Here is a 23,676-nt window from a genome sequence, read left to right as displayed (position 1 = left end):
CTTTGAAATGAATATCTATATCTGCTTTAATACTTTCCGGTCTTATTATGTTCAACTGACTTTTATATTGCAAAATATGTGCTTTTATTATATTTTTAAGAAAAGGGTAAGTTGCGTAGTGAAATATAAGCATCCAAGGATAAGTGTATGAGCTTTTAAAGGGAAATAATAGATTCGAATAGGATTACAATTCCACTGACTTTACAAAGACATGACAGTAATTATTCTATCATACCTGAGTTACTGGTCCCACTTAATATTCTTTCCACAGAGTACCGTGTATTGTTCGAAGAAAATTCTTCTAGCAGGTAATAGCTAACACTCATGACGTCAACTAGACAGAAAAACTTGCAGCCCCTTCCATTTTAGTATGACTGTAATTTGAATTTGATATTTAGCAAAATGCTCATATAGCGAACAATGCCAGGTTGAGGAGTTTTGTGATAGGAAATTTTGTGTGGGAGAAGATTGTATTACGACATATGTGAGAGAAGAGTGCTTAATCCCAATTAGGAAAAATATCGTCCACATTCAAACTATGTGCCTTGGACCTTCATTGTGGGAAGCAGTCACCTAAGTGTAAAATCTTGTCATATATTCTAGTGCTTCGTAAAAGGCATTAATATGAAGTAAAGCATAAAAGCTTGTATATGCGAGTGAGAAGAGATGGTGGTTGGGATCCATGCAGGGTCGATAATGCAGGTAGCAATAAGAAAGCAGCAGCTGTGGTTGATGCGTCGTGTATAATCACCTAAATCTTAAAATATCATAACTAGATTCCCTTAAGAATATAAAATATAGTATACCTGGTAGAATTGAGGCTTTCGGAAGATGACGAAGAGCTGACACGTGGCTGAGATCGAGTCCTCGATCGCTTGGGACTTGGTTTGCGTGGAGCAACAGGTCGGATGCCAGGAACATCCAAGAACGTTGTAATTTTTGTAGGGCTCGGTGTCTTGTTCCCGCCGCCCCCGCGAGATGCCGAGCGACGTTCTCGCCTGCGACCTGTGGACTTGCGATGCTGTTGTACTGTTGTGCTGGCTTGAACTCTGTTCAGAGGACAGTCTGAGCTTGGGCAATCATACAGCCCATCAGAGTCTGTAAAAGGCAACTGATCCGACTTGTGTCGGCCGTAAAACAGAGGCGAGAAACGTCCTAATCCGGCCGTCTTATCACTTAGCGGACTTTCACTGCGAGAGCTCACTGGACTCAGGTGCTTGTCACAGCCACCGGGATCCGCCTGCACTACAATGCTAGGGAGCTGTAGGGAAGACTTGCAACAGTCCAGACCGGCGTCAACACTCCCACATTTGGTAACAGGAGGCGTGGGAAGTATACTGGGTAAGCCCAGGAGGGTCTTCCCATTTTCCAAGAGCTCTTTCCCTATGAACACTTCCAACTCTTTAGCACTTTTCAGTTCCCCTTCCTCTATCTTCTCGTCCAGATGATCTGTGCCTATCCCTTCGTCATTGGATTCTACGAAGAGATCGTCTGACAGAGTCTCCGAATCTGAACGCCCTCTACAATGGCCTCCCTGCAGCCCTCGGTCCTCAGGAGGCCTCTCGGCTTCCCCCTCGCACGTCGAGGTGGCGGGAGTACGAAGTAAGGGTGACGGCTTCCTCTGGACGAGGGTGTGTCCGGTACCTGAGCCTGGTGGTTCCTCCACTTCTGAAGGACACAACGGGTTGTTGGAACCGCAACGGGATGGCCCAGGACTTGCCATGGAGCTGTACCCCGATGAGCTGAGGTTCGATTCCGAGGCAGTACGGTCGGCACGAGAACACATGGAAAATGGACTAAGATAACACATGCCTACACCTCCTCCAGTAACACCCGGATGTGGTCCTACGGTTTTGGCAGCAGGGGAGATGGATTCAGTGTCAGACTCTGCTTCACTCATGTTGCACGTGACTGTGATGAGAGGTGGCGGACAGGGCAGGTCCAGAGAGTTTGGCTTGTCCAGTTCTTTGAGCAGACGGCGAGGACCTTTGCCAGGGAAGGGGAAGCTCGGTTCTGCGTGGCCTCCCCGGTGAGGAGGTGGCGAGCCAGGTAGGTGTAAGACTGGAATGCGGTGTATAGGCGATGCCTGCTGGATCGTGAGCAGTGGTATGATGGGGTGAGGGTTGGCAGACTCAGCCTCACAGCAGCCTGTCTCCCCTCCTGCACATTCCTCACTGGTTTCCTCATCCACAACCAGCACTGGACCCACATTGTTGCAAACAGCAGAACTTGCCTGCAAATGAATACAAGTGCTCTGTGAGTTAAAAGAAAAAATTGCCTGATATTTAATGTACGCCATTTATTCATAAAATTTAGAAAATATCAACTGTTGCACAATGTCGATATCGATATTTTAAAATAAAATAATAAACTCAAAATGTAATAATTTTACCAGTTTTTATGTTCTTATTAGTAGATCCCAGATTTATATTCACAGTAATTCAACACATGAAAACATTGCTTTCTTCGATTATCATGACATACTTGTAGTACCATATGAGCCCGAATCTAGTACGACCTCGAATATAATACGACCCCATGTTTTCAGATGTTCTTTTTAGGAAAATAAAAATATTTTACTATACAATGTATGTATTAAAAATGTTATAGAATGAAAGAAAACTAATAAACTGTACCTTTATCTCCGGTTGTATCACAGTCTAGTATATATAGTCACGAAGCTCAATACATAGGGAATATGCATCCATAGATAGTTGCTAACCACTAGGATCGCTGCTATCACCTCATCACAGACAATATGAAATAGTACCGGCACAGTCTATTATTCCTAGTACCCTCAACAACTCAAACTTTGTAACTGTATATAATGGACTGTGGCAGTACCGTACTTTCTTTCAAATCCTCATTGGTGGTTAGATTACAACTGTTGACTAAATAAATAGCGCGATGCTGCGTCTTTGTATAGTCATCTATAATTTACTTTTAGAATTTTGTTTTGGTATTTTACATGAATTTACTAAACCTCCAACAAATTTTAAACACATTAAAAAAATTCAACCAATGTATGAGAGAGAGTATGATAATATTATGGTACTAGTACTGTAACAAAAATCGGAAATAGTGTAGATTGGATTAAATGTGTGACCTTGACAAAGTGGCAGGCCCAGTTCTGTATGGAAGACTCTGCACGATATGTTGACAGTACAGTCTGAGTAACGTATAAGTAGATTTCTTTCACACTTTAAATGGCTTAGGCCTCGATTATAATATGAGTCCAGTTTTCGCGGCACTGTTTTTATGCAAAAAACATCATATTAAATTCAGGTCAATACGGTAATCACATAGTGCATATGAACGGTACACGGCAATAACGATCAAGGTCCATTTTAGAAAGTTTCGAGAAAAACGAATTTTAAAGTTTAAGCACTTAATACTTAGTTATGTGTGTATTTAATATAAATTGACGTAGTGGAATGTCAAGAATGATGATTTCTTATTACTAGCTAGACAACATGATAGTACTTTCTTTCCACTATAAGATAGCATTATTAACTCAATTTCGATTTTTGATGGACCTTGATCGTTTTTCCCGTGTACCCTTCATATTTGTTAGTGCATATGATTGCATATTTTACGATTTATTCATATTGCATGTATTATTTCTTATTTCCTAATTCAGTATAAAAACTACATATTCTGATGTATATTTTCTTTTATTACACAAAGAGATGGCAAATTCAGAAATTCTCCGAAGTTTAATTAATAAGCAATTTTATTATCCATGCCTGTGGAAATGCGGCATTATGCTTAGCTTATTTGTATTAGTGCCATGTGAGTCAGTCTATCTCAAACAATAATACAAATGAGAGTATAGTGGTCTCCACTACCAGCGACCCTGTTCTTAGTTCACAATGTTATTGATACTTTGACTCCTGAAACACACGAAATTGTAAACAAAGTTTTTGAAAAAATTCAATCAATGATTGCAAAAAATTCGGGATACCATTCTGTTTTTATGATAGCAAAATTGTTACGTGATAAAGCAGCAGAATTAGAAGAGGAATTGACACAAGAAGAATTATGAAGTTTACCCCATACATCTAGGGTGCAAATTAACGGGGAGGATGGGGGGGATTCCCCCCCCCCCCGTTGGAAAGTTATCTCCCTCTCATAAATTCATATTATCATCCCTGCCAGAGATAACTTCTATCTAGAGCTGGGGATGGAGCGAGTAGAACTGTTGAGTTACTCGGTTCTATCAGTTTATGTGCTTAGCAGCGGAGCACCGAAGTTACTCGGTTAACCTTAGCCGTTACCAGTCAGTTCAAACATTCAGAGTTCGCGTGTTTTACTTCATTCTAGCAGACAACAACGTAGGTTCTGTTGTATTTAAATATTTTCTGCTGCAGGACAAATTATTTCCTTATTCCCAAGGCGGGCTGAAAGGCCTCTAGTATTGAAGAGGAGTTCATCCTATTATATCATCATCATCATCATCATCATCAACAATACGATTTGGGCCCATTGGCCCGTTTCGTCTCCATAGCATCCTATTATATGACCTGTAAAATGGACCTAATGAACACTGACAGTCTGAACAAGTTACTATACATAGTAATAATAATAATAATAATAATAATAATAATAATAATAATAATAATAATAATATATTATAATATAATAATATTATTACTATTATTATAATTATCATCATCATCATCATCATCATATTAGAGTGTTTGATTAATATTAAAATATGTTAAAAAAGAAGTGCATTATATTTTTCTTCTATTTGTGTTTATTGGATTTGTGTTACCTCATCAGTCATTATTTAATTGTATTTATTTCTACGAATTATGTTACCTAATTACTTTAATTTATCAATAATATTACTCTTCACGAAAGAGAACATGGTTGTATTGAAGGCTAGTAATGTTATAAAATAAATAAACATTATGTTTTTCAGTTTAAGATTCCATGTTTTATTGATTATTTTATCCACTTTCCGTAATAGTTAATAATTCTGTGTGTTATTTTTAAGTGTTTTAGGCAGCGCTTCATGGAGCCCGTTTCTTTCTATCTTCTTTTCTACTTAGCTGCAGCGTTTAACATTTGCCTCAGATGTTAATTTATTAGCTATTAGTATTATAAATTATTTTATCAATTTTATTTCGTCTGTCATATATAACGACACTGAAAGTTAAATAGGCCTTTCATACAAAATAACTCCGCAAATAGTTGTAATCACGCAAATGAAATTTGCAACCGCCATTTTGCAATGAAGAGAAGCACTTTTTTCTCGTCAATTGGCAAAGCGAAAGCGCTTTGCTACAATGCTTTTAAAACACGCTTGGTTTCACTTTCAAAGTACGTTCTAAAATCGACTCAATCTATCTAAATTTTAAATCTGCCACTCAAATTCGTACTCGGTACTGTACTCGGTTCAACCGAATAATGACGTCACAGTAAATGCTCTGAACCGAACCGCTCCATCCCCAGCCCTACTTCTATTCCCCTCTCACAAAATATGATTGTTTTAATTAGAGTATCGGCCTATATTATAAAGTAAGCAAAGAAAATAACCAATAACTTAGGAATTACACACCTTATCTTAAGCCTGCTCATGGATATAATAATTATTATAATCAAGATGCAAGACAAGCAACTGTGCAACAAAGTGTTGAACCGTATAGAATGAGGAAAATAATAATTTTATGTATGGTACTCTCTATCTAGGATTCTATCCCCGCCTCATCAGAAATCTTAATTCGTACCCTGCATACATCTTTGATTTCTTATGATGTAGAGAGGTCATTCTCAATGTATGAAAGTCTGTTTTCTGATAGACATAGAAGCTTCACCATGGAAAACTTGAAGACATCCACTGTTTCCTGCAATTCTCAGCTTTAATATGAGTAAAAGAAATAGTATACTTAAACTTGTGAAACTCAAGTTAGCTGTTTGTGTTTTATTGCAATGTATAAGGTTTCCAACAATTAAAAAAATTGTGTGTATTGCGGTTTCAAAAACTGTCACTTTTTTACTTAATTTAAAAGTGAAAACATTTACGATAACCTATGTTATTTTTCGAAATTTATATTACATATTATAGCACATATTCTAAGATTTTGTAGAGCATATTTGCATGCATATTTCAAGCTTTATAAATGCATATAAATCCAGGCTCATTAGATACGAAGTATAAAAAAGGAAATTATTGTAAAGCTACAAAAAAAAATGCGACATTTTTATGAAAATACAAGTTTTCAACATCCCTGTAAGTAGTCTGTGACCTTTCAAGAATTTTCTCTTAAATTTGACCATATACTCAATGTACTTCCTCCAATGCAGCATTGCCCTGAAGTGATGTTCTCCCTCTTTCTTTTTTTTTCAAAATATTATCAAACTATTTTAAAAGCTCTGCAATGAAAATATAACGAAATTCTATTGAGAAGAGTCCAATTAATACCCAAGATTCATTTTCAGACTTGAAACTTTCCTTACAAGAGTTACTTTAAATTTAAAGTTCATAAATGATCTTGCCCCCCTAATAAAAGATGTAGGTCATTCCATATTATTTGCAGATGACACGAGTATAGTAATTACAGCCAATAACTCCAACACATTCCAATTTTGAACAGAGGAAATTCTCTTCAAAATATGTGACTGGTTCTCAGTCAATAAATTAGTATTAAATTGTAACAAAACTAACATAATTCAATTTAAATCCTGTCCAAATTCAACCTTGCAAATTTCTAGCGCAATAATTAACAATAGATCCCTATTAGAAACAACAAGAACCAAATTTCTTGGCTTAAAAATCGATGTGTTAAATTGGAAAAATCATATTAAAGAAATTACCCCCAAACTAAATTCAGCATGTTTTGCTATTAGATCTATGCAAAAGATAGTAAATATCAATACCTTAGAAACAATATACTTTGCATACTTTCACTCTGTAATGAGTTTTGGAATAATATTCTGAGGAAATTCCACAGATAGTAACAGTACCTATATTCCTATTACAAAAAAGAGTAATTAGAAAAATAGTAGGTGCCAAATCTAGGGAATCTTGTAGGACTATTTTCAAAAAACTACAAATAATGCCCATGGCTTGTCAGTATATATTTTCATTAATAATCTTCCTCTTATGTAATCGTGAAAACTTTGTAACTAATTCAATAATTCATAGTATAAATACACGTAAAAAAAAATGACTTTCATACTCCATCGGCAAGTCTATCGTGCTATCAAAAAGGAGTGCGTTATATGGCAGTAAAAATTTTTAATAGCCTCCCTATCGATATAAAAAATGAAACTCAAAACATAAGATTATTTAGGGCCAAATTAAAGAAGTACCTAATTTCTCACGCCTTCTATTCTGTAGGTGAATTCATCACATTCAATAACGCTTCATGAAACTGATACTAAAACTTTGTGTTGTACTAGTAGACTATACTGTAAATCTCTTCTGTATATATTTCACCTAGACTGTGACTATAAATTAAGACATTATAATAGTATTAAGTTTTTTGACTTGTTCCATATTCTAGCTGTGAAGCAATGTATGAATACCATGGAATGTTAATAAATACAATACAATACAATACAATCCAGCACATGGGAATTTTGTCATTTTTAAGAGGGCTTAAATACCCCCAGATCTCCTTAACGTAACATTCACATTCCATATATTGTAAGTCTGGAGCACAAAAATAATAAAAACCATTCTAACCTTCATTTTGAACGAGAGTGGTATCTGTATTGATAACACCTCTTCCTGTTTATCTGGGGCTGGAGAAGTGGTAGGATTAGATTCACTCTTGGCAACCTCGTCTGTCACTTCTACCTCTACCGCTTTCTCCTCACTGTCTTCTTCATCATCACTGTTAGTAATAGTGATGCAAGGCAACTGCATATCCAGCTCTCCAGGCTCCAATATGCTGATCTGTTCATCTCTGCTTCTCAAATATGGTGGAGCACTTCGAGGCATAATGGGTGTGAGAGCAGGAGAGGGGGAAGGAGTTGCAAGCGGGGTTGGAACTTCCCGAATAGGAGAAAGACATTTTCCTATCCCACCACTCGGTATTTCCAGTAATATTGTTGGTGGCTGCAGGAGATTGCTTCCTCCGATAGCAGTCTTGTGGGCGCTCAAGGCATCCAGTACTGGAACCTCGATAGTGTTGCGATGGAAGGCATGAGGGAGAGGAGGGGAATCGAGTGTGAAGCTGGAAGATGACATCGGTGTAGGGACAGACGACGTAGATGACTCATCAGACCCTGCCACATCATCCTGTGGACTTGATGCGGTCGGTGTGGTGGATGGAGAAACTTTGTGAGAGGCTGGGCCTGATGTGGCAGACGAGAAGTTGCGGAACATCGCCAAGATGGAGTCAGCACTCGGATTCTTGATTGGTTTTCCGCTCTGCTGTAATAACCGATTGGGGCGGCGGTTGGCGAGGAGCTCTGTCACTGTCTGTCCGCTTCCGAGAGGAAGAGTTGCGTCCAAGCTTGACATCGAGTCACTTCCTTGGTTGCTGCTGGTACTATGAGGAGATCGCGTGTCGGCTGCTGGAGAAGGCGGAGTACTGTTTGAGCGAGGCAAGCCAGATAGCTGAGGATGACGAGTTTGGTTTGCCTCCATCTGAAAGAGAGCACACATGAGTATCAATATCTTAACTTACCAATTACAGTCGAAAGTCCACCATTGTGGAGTAACAGCATGTCTGACTGTAAAGCAAGCAGGATCGGGTTCACATCCCTGTTGGGACAAGTTACTTGGTTGGGTTTTTTCCTCATGGTTTTTCCCCTAAAGTGCTTGAAGCAGAATTGGTTTCATTATCCCGGGAGAAGGTGTATACACGTTATAACATTAGGAGGTGCATGCGGTCAAAATGACTGCACCACTGTTGCCAACATATCGCCCTACAGTCTCGCTAAGTTTTCAACAAAAAGTAGCTAAATCTCTCCAAAGTTTGTTAAAAGTCCCCAGAAATGTCGCTAAAAATTAATAATAAATATTACTAAATAAAAATAAGAAAAAACATACATATGCAGAGAAAAATATCATTTCTTCGTTGTCACTCTCTTCTGCGGAGTCTGGTTGTGTTGTGAGGCTGTGATGTTGAGATGGAAGATGCGCGAACAACTGAATGTGAAACACTGCAATTGATCCAATCATTGACACTACACTTTCAGGCAGATTGTAAGTTTAGTGAGGAAATATTCACCTTAGCGTTTGACCATAAATTTTTATGTGAAACCTAACACTTCTTAAATATATATTAAAATATATTAAAACCAGCAAAACTTTCGGTCTCACACGAACTGTCTGCACAAAATTCCAAAACTCAATTGCCTCGGATCGATTCAGAGTGGAAAACTGCCGCGTTGTGGGGAAGAACCAAGGTTACATTAGCTGTAGCTCACGATTTGTCACATGTCAATCAAAGTTGCTATCGTTTATAAGTGTTGGAGCATATTAACCTTAGGGGCAGTAGCATTGATAGAGAGACCTTAATGGTGAGAATCATTGAATCAACATCTTTCACCCCTGATCACTGATCACAAATATAGTATGAGATCAGGGCTTTCACATATGAATCATTAGACTACTCAGTCATGCACCCATGCTTCTTCTAAAACTAAGAAGTGCATGACTTCAGTTGAATGTTTTAACTTAAAAGAATGAAAAAAGTGGAAGAATATAAAAATCAGCAGAAAAGTTGCTAATCATATTTTATAAAATTTATCGCCGAGACTGATTCAAAATTCCCTACCTGGACTGCACTACTGAAAATATGTTATTAAGCTGAACTTATTGATTTTTGGTTGAGCATTTTGTCTCGGGATATTTTATGTTATACATTACAAGAGTTTTAATAATACAACCTTGGAACATTTTATTATATTTTTTCTGTTTCAAAAGTTAATTTGAGTATTTATTTTTTCTTTAATGTTATAATCTAAATTGCAGAAACACAATGGTTGAATTAAATTTCTAATACTAATGGAGAAAATATCATAGTAAGTTACTTTCATAAAAATAAAGTAACACTACAAGAAAAAAACTGCAGAAATGAATATTACGATATTATGTAGAAAATATTAAATGATATGTTTTGGGTCATTCCATGAGGAGTGGGACATTTCATCAAAATTTTAAAATTATGAAACAAGGTGGAAATTTTATTGTAACCATTGCCTACACCATGTACTTCCTATTTACTAGGATATTTTGGTGGGAAACTGTTTTCTTTATGAAAGATTCAAGATATCATCATCAATTATTGGTGGTTGTAGTAATATGTTAATAGTAGTAGTAGTGGCAGCAGTAATAGTAGTAGTAGTGGTGGTGGTGGTGGTGGTGGTAGTAGTAGTAGCAGCAGCAGTTGTAGTAATAGTAGTAGTGGTAGCAGCAGTAGTAGTAGTAAGTTAATTGTAACAGTAGTAGTAATAGTAATGGTGGTAGCAGTAGTTGTTGTTGTTTTCTAATGCCAGGCGTTTGACAATAAAGTCATTTGACCTCTTGCACTCCAATATTTTTCAAAGATATTATCATGACTAGCCACTGAAGCACAGATTTTGAGGTGTTCTGAATCCATTTCTTGGTTTGAGTTGCACAATGGGCAGTTAGGGGACTGATATATTCCAATTCTATGCAGGTGTTTGGCCAAACAATCATGGCCTGTTGCCAATCTAAATGCAGCTACAGACGATTTTCGTGGTAAATCGGGAATTAACTGTGGATTTTGATGCAGAGAGTTCCATTTTTTCCCTTGGGATTGAGTTATCAAATTTTGTTTGTTGAAGTCTAAGTATGTAGATTTAATAAATCTCTTCACAGAGTACTACGTAGATTTAGTAACAGGTCTGTAAGTAGCAGTGCTGCCCTTCTTTGCAAAAGCATCCGCATTCTCGTTTCCCAGGATTCCACAACGGGATGGTATCCATTGGAATACAATTCTTTTATTGAGTGATATTAATTGAGAGAGCATTTTAGTTATTTCTGCTGTTTGAGATGAAGGTGTGTGTTTAGAGATGATTGATAGAATAGCTGCTTTGGAGTCTAACAATATAACTGCATTCCTAAATTTATTGATATGGCATAGAAGATTCCTGAGACATTCATTTATTGCAATGATTTCACCATCAAAACTTGTTGTTCCATATCCAAGAGATCTATAAAGTGAGAAGAGACAGCACGTAACACCTGCACCGGCACCTTGTTCTCTGGAGATCAAGGATCCGTTGGTGTATAAATGAAGCCAGTTTTGTGGAGGGTACCTAATATTAATTGTCTCTAAAGACAACTGTTTCAGAATTTCAGTGTTTACTTCTGATTTCAGTATTTCTTCTGTTAAATTTAGATTATATTCTATATTTAATAGAGTTAAAGGGTTTGGTTTAATTTGTAAGTTTTCTTTTAAATTCGGGATATTGATTTTCTGTTTTAATTCTTGAACAATGGATATGAAACTTTTTTGAGTTTTCAATCTACAGAGAGGACTGTATGGATGCCAATTGTTACCGGGTAATGTAGTAGTAGTAGTAGTAGTAGTAGTAGTAGTAGTAGTAGGAGTAGTAGTAGTTTTAGTCGTGGTTGTAGTCATAGTAGTAGTAGTAGTAGTGGTAGTAGTAGTAAGTTGATTACAATAGAAGTAGTAATAGTAATGATGGTAGCAGTAGTAGTAGTAGTAGTAGTAGTTTTAGTAGTAGTAGTAGTAGTAGTAGTAGTAGTAGTAATGGTAGTAGCAGTAGTAGTAATAGTAGTAAGTTAATTGTAATAGAAGTAGTAATAGTAATGGTAGTAGTAGTAGTAGTTGTTGTTTTAGTAGTAGTAGTAGTAGTAGTAGTAGTAGTTGTTTTAGTAGTAGTAGTTGTTTTAGTAGTAGTAGTAGTAGTAGTAGTAGTAGTTGTTTTAGTAGTAGTAGTGGTAGTACCAGTAGTAGTAGTAGGTTAATTGTAATAGAAATAGCAATAGTAATGGCAGTAGTAGTAGTAGTAGTAGTAGTAGTAGTAGTAGTAGTAGTAGTAGTAGAAGTAGATTAGTAGTAGTAGTAGTCTTAGTAGTAATAGTATCATGATGGTTGTGATGGTGATAGCTGTGATGATTGTAGCACCAATGTGGTGATGTTAGTAGTTTAAATGATGACTGATGATAGTTGTGATTATGATGATGACGGTCATGATCATGGTGAATGTGATGATAACGATGACAGGTATGTGATAATGATGAAAAAAATTATAACAAAGCATTAAATGAAAGACTTCTTCAACAAAACATTGACAGAAGAGTGTCATTAAGAAATATTCAGTATAATATTGTAACGTTCCTGAACAAAATAGCTGGTGAAAAATTATCAACGAAACATTTGATGGAAGAATGTTTGCAATATCTCATACTCACCTCAGATCCAGAACTCATTTCTGCAGACACTTTGCTCAGGAGCCTCGCGAACGTGACCTTCTTCTCGAACTTGGCATCAATACTGGACAAGGCGGCAGTGGAGGGCGCTGACTGCGAGTCGGACAAGACCGTGCTGAATGTCGTCTCTGTCTCCTCTCCTTCCTTCGACTTGTCGGCTTCCTTCATCTTGCGCTCACTCAGCTGGATCAACTCCCCTAAGCTCACTTTTCGAGGATGCTGCTGGTTTGCTGATGGAGTGATTAGCTGCTGCAGAATCTGCTTCTTCTCAGCAATATTTTTCTTGGTTGGTGTAGAATTGTTGCGTTTCTTACGTGGGGACGGAGTCCCTAGAGAATAGTGAAAACATCTGTGAGGAATATGTTTTGTAGATGAAGGTATCTACTTATTAAACATTACCAAAGCACTTTGAAAGTCACAGCGAAAAGAAAAGATTACACTAGTAATTAAGAGTGCTGCTAAACTTGAACTACTAGGTCTATATCTATTTACTCTGTAAACACTAAAACTGAATTAAAATATTATATGTTATAAGAAAATGTCTAACCTAAATGTAAGCAAATTTTAAGCTTAGCTGTTCTAAGTTTTTTTACTACATGAAACTCATTTATGAATATTATTACTAATTTTATTGATTTAATTTCCTAAAATGAAGGTTAAATTTTAGCATTTGATGAAATGGTTAGTTTAAAAATATATATTTATGTCAATGAATAGAGTATTTCTAAATTTTATGATAAAATACATAAACAATTAATTATTTTTTTTAAGAAATATATATATCTACCAGGTAAAATAACAACTTCTTGTAAAAAATTTCTGGTATATATATATATAGCTAAGTATTCAACTGGAATTTATTATATCATTCGATTTACGGTATCATTATTTTTAAAAGTACTTAGTATGGTATATAGGCTACATTTCTTATTGTAGTTCCACGAACATAAACTTTTGATTAATAATTTACTGAATAGGTATATTGAATAAGGCATCAACAATTTATGAATTAATAATGAATTACAATGAAAGCAGGAAGTATGAGAAGACGAGCAAGAAGATTTATTGAAAGAAGTGTTAATACGGAAGAACAATATTTATAGCCTACATAGTACATCATACACATTCATTATGCACATGATAGGCTATATCATTCCTTTTATGAATTTATGTAGGTAACTAGAAATATATTTAAGAATAAGGTACATGCAATGAAAGGTTCTAGATATTACGATCTAGAAACAAGAGACAAAGAATCACTAAACTAGTTATTATTGTAATTCAATACATGCCAGTCCGAGAAATCACTTCAAATCAGATGTTTAATGATTAATAATTTCGAATACGTATTGATAAACTTGTTTGTTCTTTACTTTATTTGAATAACAATTTAAAAGCACTGTTTGAGAATATTAAACATATCTTAATTCAAAATGTAATTTTCTTCACATTTATATTACATTGTACTGTTTTACTACTGAATGAAATACAAAATTTTGGTGATCTAAATTTCGGTAGATATAGAAGTAAATTGCTGCGTGATCTTTCAGTAATTATAATTATTATATAAATATACAGGATGGACCGCTCTAATGTACCTAATTTCAATTGTATGTGACTCGTAAACGGTTGAAGATAGAAATCTACAGTAACACATATATGAAAGGAAATCTCAACAAGTTTCGATATGCACATCACCATATCTCTACGAGAGCTCCAGCTGTCACTGTGACAATATCGAGGAGATGAGCGATTTCTTGCCAAGCAAGGTGGAGCATGTCTTCTGGAATGCTCTTCATGAAGGTCTCTGACTGGGATGGCGTACACTTTATCTTTGACATAGCCCCAGAGAAACAAATCGAGCGGTGTTAAATCCGGAGATCTCGGGGGCCAAGTGATCGGTCCTCCCCTACCAATCCAACAGCCAAGGAACACGTTGTCTGAAGTCGTATGAACGTCATTGAACCAGTGTGGAGGAGAGCCATCTTGCTGGAAAAGGATGTTAGGCTGCAGGTGTTCAATTTGTGGAAAGAAGAACTGCTCCAGCATGTCAAGATATGTGGTACCACACACAGTTTTCCCGCCAATCTCTTCTTAATGACTTCCGCGGGCTTCACTCATACGCAGCTTCAACATTTGCAACCATTTCTTCGGATGTTCTACGACCACCATCATGCTTCTTCAACACCGATCCTGTAGCTAAAAATGTATTGTGCCACTTCTCAATGCTTTTAGCAGTTGGAGCATCATGGTTACACACTCGCTGATACTCTCTTTGAACTCTAACAATTGATTTAAACTCTGCATACCACAACACAGTTTGCGCTTTCATCTACAGTGTCACCATTTTGACAATCGATACAATCTACGAAATGAAACAGTGTCTGCACACCATCTACCAACAGGATTCGAAACTTGTTGAGTTTTTCTTTCATATAAATGTTACCGTAAGGTTCTATCTTCAACCGTTCACCAGTCACATACAATTCAAATTAGGTATATTTGAGCAGTCCACCCTGTAATTCTGAAGGAAATTATCTTCGAGCATTTCTTAAAAATTTTTTCTACCATTTTCTAGTAAGTTGCAAGAGTAATAAAAAGAGAGAAAAACATATACATAATTTGAGTTATCTGTTAGTCTATATTACATCTAAGAATGTTTCAAGTGGAAGCAAAGACATTGCTACTCTTGATGTTAGTTTAAAATATAAGTTACCGTGAAAAATATTATAAAGAGATCGACAAGAGATCTATACTGAATGAATAAGATTGCCACATTCCTTCTAATAAATGAATGATTGAATAAATAAATCATCATCGTCACATTTTCTTTTAGGTATATTCACTGTTTGTTTCCTATAATCTTACTATCTCACATAATTAATTATGGTACCTACAATTTGTAAATGGAACAAGATCTTGATTGTTTTAATAGCAGGCCTACACTTTGTAAGTGTTGATATTATGAATAAATACGAGAGTCATTTCATAAATAATGTATAAGTTGGCAGAACTGTGAAGTGGATGATGCAACACTAATGAAAATTACATCAGTTGCAGTTGAAGGATTGAGGAAGAAGCACATGTGTTCGTTTCGTCCATAGCATAGTCTGTGTTTAGGTAACAAGAGCTAGAAATTGAGCCTACATGTATCTCAGGTACTGTGATGATTGAAGGTCAAAGATCGAATCTTTATGTAGCAAAACCTCTCACAGATATTCATAGCAGAGTGGAGTTGGTGGTGAGCTTACAGTGGACAGTAGTAAAGTTTCTCATTGGGCTACTCGTTTTCATGTCAGCTTAGCCAATGATACAAGACCAGGAAGGCCGAAAACATCAACACATGAACAAAGTGTGAAACTTGTGGGAATGTTCAAGAAGATTGTCAAGCGACGTGTGAGAAACTTTCAGAAGCTGCAAGGATTCAGTATTCTGTATTTTGACAAAGAATTTGAAGAAGAGAAAAATTTCTGCGCGATGGGTCCCTCACTGCTTGACTACTGAACAGAAGCTCAAATGTCTGGACATTGCAAACTTGCCTGGACATCATGAAAACAAGTAGCCCAACAAGAAACTGTGTTACAGTCCACTGTAACTTCACCACGAACTTCACTCAAAGCACTGTGGAAGTGTGGATTTCTGTGAGGAGGGTGGGAGTTTTGCCACGTAAAGATTCTGTCTTTGATTTTCAATCGTCACACTACCCGAAACACATTTATAGCTCTTGTTTTCTCAACACAAAGTATGCTATAGACAAAATGAACACACGTGCTTCTTCCTCAATCCTTCAACTGCAAGTGACGTAATTTTCACAGTTATGTCAATCTGTGCATTATTTATGAAATGACCCTCATATGTTTAAATTGATTTAATGCTATAGAGTACCTAATTTGTAAATTATTGAACAATGTCAAGAACCTGTAACAACTGTTAAAAAAATTCAAGCACTAATGCTAGAGCTAGAAGAGCAGTTATGTCTATGACTAAAATTAATCTCTGCTTAAAATCTATTTGGTGCTTCATTTTCATATGTATTGAGTAGAAATGCAACTGAAGGCAGATTGCAAAATTTGTTAACATAAGAACAGAAAACCACTGCTTTAAGAGCAATTTTGTTACATTTACTTTTTGCGACACATATTTTTAGTAACTTGATCTTGATTTTCAAGAAAAGATTCCTCTCTTTGGTAACAACATAATTTCTGGATATAGGATGTGACTCATGAGTTTAGAACAATTGGGCGACAGGTTAATTTGCTAAACTCCACTAACCTCACTTTTAACAAGTTCATATCTTGGAAGGGTCATGTTATTAATCGAATTAATTTTTATAACCTATGAGTCCTATAGCATTCAAACACTTTATGGCCTCTCACAAATACAGTATTAACACAAAGCTGTCAATTATACTATGCTGTAGCCTACCTGGTAATATATATAGATTTCAATAATAAAGTTTTAACATTCTTTGCCACTTTGACATGATTTCACTACATGTAGCATCATAAAAATGTATTAATAAAACTATAAAATATCGTATTTACCTTCAAAAGAAATATTTCTGTTACATTAACACATTACTCAGTAGAACTTAAGGATATCGCTAATACAATATTAGACAAAAAAACTAAATTCGAAAGTTACAATGTGGCTGTATAAACTTTAGAAGCCACCGTTTCCAAACGAAATATAATGGCACAATCTATATTTGTTGGCAATCGGTATGCCTTCACCATATTCCAGTTCAAATAAGACATTATTATTTCACTTATTTCTATAATTAACATATCTAAAGAACGATTCATAACATTTAACTAAATTATTCCATTTGACAGTATGGTACACTGTAAATGTTTGTGTACTGAAAGTAATGCGTTTGTTCTTTCCCTTGTTGACTCTATATTTGTCATATTTCATATTTAATTTGGCACAATACAAAACAGAGAATTTGTAGTAGTTTATGTTATTAATATTTTAACAATAGTGTTTCAATTTTGGAAATTTTGCTTTCTGAATCCCACTTTCCTAAAAAGATGCATGCTGCGCTTAGTCAAATGATATTTATGGTAATGTTAGCAATTAATAATTACTTTCCTAATTTTATATATATTTTTTTCTGTGGTGTTTTGGCATAAGCTGATATGTACATTTTCCTTATTTTACAGGAGAGCAGTTTTAAAGTTGATTCTTTCAGGAAAAAACAGGATACATTAGAAGGAATAAATTTTTATTAGTAGTCTATTAGTGTTGTGCTTAGGAAAATATTTGAAGCTAAGAGGGATGAAGATACAGGAGAATGGAGAAAGTTACACAATGCAGAACTGCACGCATTGTATTCTTCACCTAACATAATTAGGAACATTAAACCCAGATGTTTGAGAAGGGCAGGGCATGTGGCACGTATGGGTATATCCAGAAATGCGCATACAGTGTTAGTTGGGAGACCTGAGGGAAAAAGACCTTTGAGGAGGCCGAGACATAGATGGGAGGTTAATATTAAAATGGATTTGAGGGAGTTGGGATATGATGCTAGGGACTGAATTAATCTTGCTCAGGATAGGGACCAACGGCAGGCTTATGTGAGGGCAGCAATGAACTTCCAGGTTCTGTAAAAGTCATGTAAATAAGTAAGTAAGCAAGCCTATTAGTGTTAAATACTAAGAGGAGTAGATATACAATGTTTTGACAAACATTAAAGACATTTACAACATATCTAGACAACAAAATATGTTTTTGCTAAAATTGTACATATCAGCTTCTGCCATAACACCACAGGTTTATAAAACATATTCTTTTTTTCTTTAATTTATTTTGTATAGTTACGGTAAAGGAGTTTCATATTTGTCTTTGGTTTGTTTATATATTGCTCTATATGTAAATTTGTGTCGGTAAATCGTTTGTTAGCAATCACTTGTTTTACTTTCTGAATACTGAATAACGAAAACAAAAGAAATTACATCAGAATAAATCTTTGCAAATTTGAGTTTGAATACTATACACACACTTTGTAGTCCATACAAAACAAAAAGTTTTTCAGTTATAGCTCGCACAAGGAACGATTACTGAAAAGCAATGGTGGTGTTGCTGTCTGTTTTGACATGTGTATGTAGGCACGCCGAGGTGGGAGAGGTGTGAGCCGATGGAAGTACTGTCTCTTCCAAGAAGATGAACAAATGAGGACATCGCTGTGGAAATAAAGAATGCAGCAAGAGAAAAATTCGAAGCTAATTAAACGTGCAACATATATTTAAGAATGAAATAATAATACTGTACGATACAAGACACTTATTTTCATGCAATGGAACAAACTAAGGTCGTAATGTAACTATCACAACGCAAGACAGATTCTGTTTAGGTGAGGGGTTTGGACTTTTTCCATTGCTGGTTGTCACAATCAAAAAATTAAGACACACAACGTTTCGAAGGGTGGTTCTCCCTTCGTCTTCAGGTGGAAGGAAGGAGAGAAGAGAAAAAAACCTATTGTTGGGATCGTTACGTACAGCTATTCTGTATGACTGATCGTCGATTCCTGGCTTCGGTGGAGATTATAATTAAGACCTGAAGTCATTTGCAGTATGTTGGCACTAAAACCAAACGGGATAAAGAAGATGGGCGTGAAGTGGCTAAAAAATTGATGAAAAACACACACAAGGAGGGGGTGGGGAACTGAAAAAATGAACAAGTGTTATGATACCGCGATAAAAATAATAGAAAGATAAAAAAGTAAAAAACTAGTAACAAAGGACAAGATAAAAACTACTACTGCCACCTAGCGGTAGCAGACACTACTACTAATTACTAAGCTGCTTCTTTTGTGTGTTTTTCATCAATTTTTTAGCCACTTCACACCCATCTTCTTTATCCCGTTTGGTTTTAGTGCCAACATACTGCAAATGACTTCGGGTCTTTCTTAATTATAATCTCCATCGAAGCCAGGAATCGACGATCAGTCATACAGAATAGCTGTACGTAATGATCCCAACAATAGGTTTTTTCTCTTCTCTCCTTCCTTCCACCTGAAGACGAAGGGAGAACCACCCTTCGAAACGTTGTGTGTCTTAATTTTTTATTGTGACAACCAGCAATGGAAAAAGTCCAAACCCCTCACCTAAACATTAACAATCCACCATTGCTTTCCAACCCCTCATTTAGATCAACAAAAGACAGATTCTATCGATGTCATTTCTTTTCCGACTATACTCTTGAATATCATTCAAGTTATGTTGTGACCTTTCCTATTGCCTGCTCTTCCCGATCGCAGTGTTTCATTCGCATTCCTTCCGTCGGTATTCCGTGCTTGCAACACCTATAGTTGTTAATTTATGTGTGTGTTTGTGTGTGTCTAATGCTCAGGAGTAAACATCCAAGTTATTCTACTTCGTGCTTCCCAATATTTTAGAAGTAAGATCTTTATGAAGCTTCAGGAATTTACAGGATGCCAAATGTTTCATATCAATTTTTTCCTCTTTGGTACATAATGGGCAATTAAGTGAGGCTACCAGACCAAGTCTATAAAGATATCTGCCCAAACAATCGTGACCAGAGACTATTCAAATGTTTTCATTTTGAATATTATTCTTCATTTGTTAGTTTGTGCTGATAGTTGAGGTTAATTTTTCTTTTGACGATTCTTTTAACAGACTCGAATAAGAACATTATGTTTTAATTTTGGCTTTAGATTCTTTCTTTGCTAATAGTCATTCTTTTCATTGCCATAAACCCCAGTAGGCTGGAATTCATTGGACTAGGACTACCGGTACTAAATTTTTATTTACAATCTGAATTTGTTTGATAATACTGTGAATTTCTTTAATATTCCCCATCCTAGGACATGTACTGCAGTTCAACTTGTTAAATTATATTCACTTTGATGCAAGCCATTCAAATTCTATTATCAGAGTATCTTTTTCTCATAAAGCAATATTTTTGTATTGCTCTTAAATGACAATTTGCAATCTACTAGTAGCCTACACTGTATATCCTCTTCACTATCTCACTTTTCCCAATCACATATTAATATAATGCAAAGCGAGGAATAAATTAAGCAACTGTGTTTCAAGTGAACCAGAGTGTGTGTTTTGATTTCCAATCTTAGAATCTAATTTTATTAATTAAGATGAATGTGCAGTTGGCATTAAATTCTTAACATAAAACTGATGCATCGTTAGTTGTGTGGCTAGGGCATGGATCTGAGTTCAATTCTGGTGAGTCCAAGTGGGTATTTTGATGGACAAAATGGTATAGAAGAATATCTTGGGTTACTCCCGTTTTCTCTACCATCTTTCACCATCTTTCCATGATCCTTACTACTAGCACATAACATTACAGGAAACTACATGCATCTTATAATCGTTCCACGAGACCAACCCCGTGGGATCCTAAGGTGATTGTTCCACAGAACAAATAATTGCAGGAATCCCTATAGTTGGCATCAACACTTGATTCATTCGGCACGAGCTGTGTGTGCTTGATATGTAAGCTTCATGTTCGATGCAGAATGCATTCCTTTAGAAGTGATCAAGTGTTCTGAATGACAGTGAAGACATTTTCAAAGACTTTTCTTGCACTTAAGTAGATGGCTAAAAGCAGTTTTCATTTAAAGCAATGTGCTATTCTTAAAAGTAATTAACTTATTGTGAACAATTTGAACATAGACACATAAATATAGGTAGCTCAAAGTGTTTGAATAAGGATTGAATTGCACAGAACTCCTCAAGTAGTTATATTAACACTATTATGAAAAAAAAACATTAGGCATTAAATTATCCTAAATTTATTTGTAATAGAAGTATAATAACATATATCAAAATATAATTAATTATTTATTCCGTCTTATGGCTTAAGCATTGATTACATATGAAAGAAAAACATTGATGTCTTACATCTTATTTAGTCTTAATACTAACGTTTTCGCCCTTTGTAGGGCATCTTCAGGTACGAGATATAACAGATATCATCTAAAATCAATTACAAAAACTTTGTTTTACATTTGGAAATGACATAACTAGAGTAAAAAATATGACATAGTGACAATATTGGTCATCTAAAACAACATTAAAAGATCATGTCAAATATTAAAAAGAAATTAAAACAACGTAAGTTTGCATAGCTATGAAGTAATACCGTACTAAATACGTGATGTTGGCAAACAAAGTAGATCTCAATACATTGGTGTTCTAAATATATTGTACTGTTGCCACGTATTCAGTATTACTTCATAGCTATGCAAACTTACGTCGTTTTAATTTCTTTTTAATATTTGACATGATCTTTTAATGTTGTTTTAGATGACCAATATTGTCACTATGTCATATTTTTTACTCTAGTTATGTCATTTCCAAATGTAAAGCAAAGTTTTTGTAATTGATTTTAGATGATATCTGTTATAACTCGTACCTGAAGATGCCCTACAAAAGGCGAAAACGTTAGTATTAAGACTAAATAAGATGCAACACTTCAAGGTTTTTCTTTCATACGTAATCAATGCTTAAGCCATAAGACGGAATAAATAATTAATTACATTTTGATATATGTTATTAACAAGAGGCTTAGCTGACTATTTCTCAACATTAATTGTAAATTAGAAGTACAAGCATACAATGTTTCAAAATCATAGGCTAAAGTTAAAAATTTAATCAAGTGGGGTACTAAACTTGATATACAGTATGACTTAAGTTTTCCAAATCAGAAAGTTCTTAGATGAAAGAGGAGACTTGAAAGAGATATCCGTAAAAACAAATAGAATATAAAGTAGAATATTATTAGCAAAACAACTGAAGAGACCAAAATTTGGCTGGGCATCTGGAAGAAGCAACAAGCTATTGACTTATATGGAAAAAAATGAAGATGATAATAGATTAATCTTCAAATCTTTCCATAGCTCTTATCACGAATTTAAGAATAATTAATGTTAAAAAAACTATAAAGATTTTTTTTTTTTCACGTTAGTGTGTGAAGTAAGCAATGTGCGTGAAGTAACAATTTGAGGTTGTCGAAGAAAAAACATTGTATGGTACACACTCATGAAGTTGTATTTTGACAATCATGTATTTGAGAAAGTCGGCAAGCCTCGATTCTCAAACCTACACTCCCATCAAAATACTATCCACTTCACGAACTTGTATTATAAATTACTAAGTTGAATTGTTGGGCTGTAGTAGAAGAGTAAACTCGTAACATTTATTTTCCTAAATACTAATTCTATTGTTCATTAGTTATTGTCTGACATTGTGTCTGACTAATTTCCTATCAGTAATATAAAATTATAATGGAATGAAGTAGATTATGTTTTTAAATCTTTAAATTAATTATTATTTTTTTATTTAGTATAAACAGAAATGTTTCAGAAATTTGTGTTCTTGCAGTGTATTTTTTGTAGAAAGAGCAAAATTACATAGTTCCAGCACTATACATAAAAAAGTTGTAAGTAGGCTTTCCGTATAACCTAGTATTCCAAAACAACAGCCTACAATTTTTCATATACAGGGTGATTCCGGATCTCTGCAACAAACTCTGGGAATCGATAGATCTCGCAATGAGAATCATTTTTCGTAAAACACCCCATGTTCTCCGATGTCTCGTGTAGGAGCTATGTGACATCGAAAAAAAGACAGGTTTTAGTGACATTTACAGTTAATTATGAAATGAATTATTCATTTATTTCTTCAAGTACCCTTGCGGAAAGGTTATAAGTGTCCTATCATTTTGCTGCCCCGTTTGAATGGAGCACTCTTTGGAACACGCTTCCGCTGCTCATGGACAGGATGTACCCTTCATGACGTGAGGGGACATGTGATTCAACATAACGTCCTAACGCACTTCAACCTGGTTGTATGAGCACATCTAAATAACATCTATGGGGAGCAATGGATATGGAGAGCTGGACCTGTTGCGTGGCCAGCGTGATCACCTGACTTCACACCCTTAATTTTTTTGGGGGGGGGGTCATGTAAAGTAATACACCACTCGAATTGACACCAGAGAGGAACCAACAATGCGAGTATTAGCTGTTTTTGATCAAATGAATGTAATCAGGTTCAAGGTAGACATTTTGAACATCTGTAACTTGTCAGCAAACATACTTGAAAAATAATTCATTTCATAATTGTTAATGTCACTAAAACCTGTCTTTTTTTTATGTCACGCAGCTTCTAAACGAGGCATCGGAGAACATGGGTTGTTTTAAGAAAAATTATTCTCATTGCGAGATCTATCTATCCCAGAGTTTGTTGCAGAGGTCCTGAATTATCCTGTATACTAGAAGAAAACAGATACTGGTATGTTTATCA

The 23,676-nt window shown here is 35.5% G+C and overlaps 1 protein-coding gene across 1 annotated transcript in view; it reads right to left on the bottom strand.

Annotated features, from left to right (window-relative positions):
• Positions 1-23,676, bottom strand: part of LOC138712995 (uncharacterized) — a 73,560-nt gene that overhangs the window by 24,845 nt on the left and 25,039 nt on the right. Inside the window, exons 4-6 of the mRNA XM_069844676.1 lie at positions 12,371-12,717; positions 7,697-8,605; positions 807-2,233 (exon numbers count right to left, since the gene is read on the bottom strand). Of these exons, the coding sequence (XP_069700777.1) occupies positions 807-2,233; positions 7,697-8,605; positions 12,371-12,717 (2,683 nt within the window). The remainder of the gene's footprint in view (positions 1-806; positions 2,234-7,696; positions 8,606-12,370; positions 12,718-23,676) is intronic.

This window comes from Periplaneta americana, chromosome 14 (assembly GCF_040183065.1).
Source record: "Periplaneta americana isolate PAMFEO1 chromosome 14, P.americana_PAMFEO1_priV1, whole genome shotgun sequence".
In the NCBI taxonomy this organism is placed as follows: Eukaryota; Metazoa; Arthropoda; class Insecta; order Blattodea; family Blattidae; genus Periplaneta; species Periplaneta americana.
This window is presented reverse-complemented; position numbering and strand designations above follow the sequence as displayed.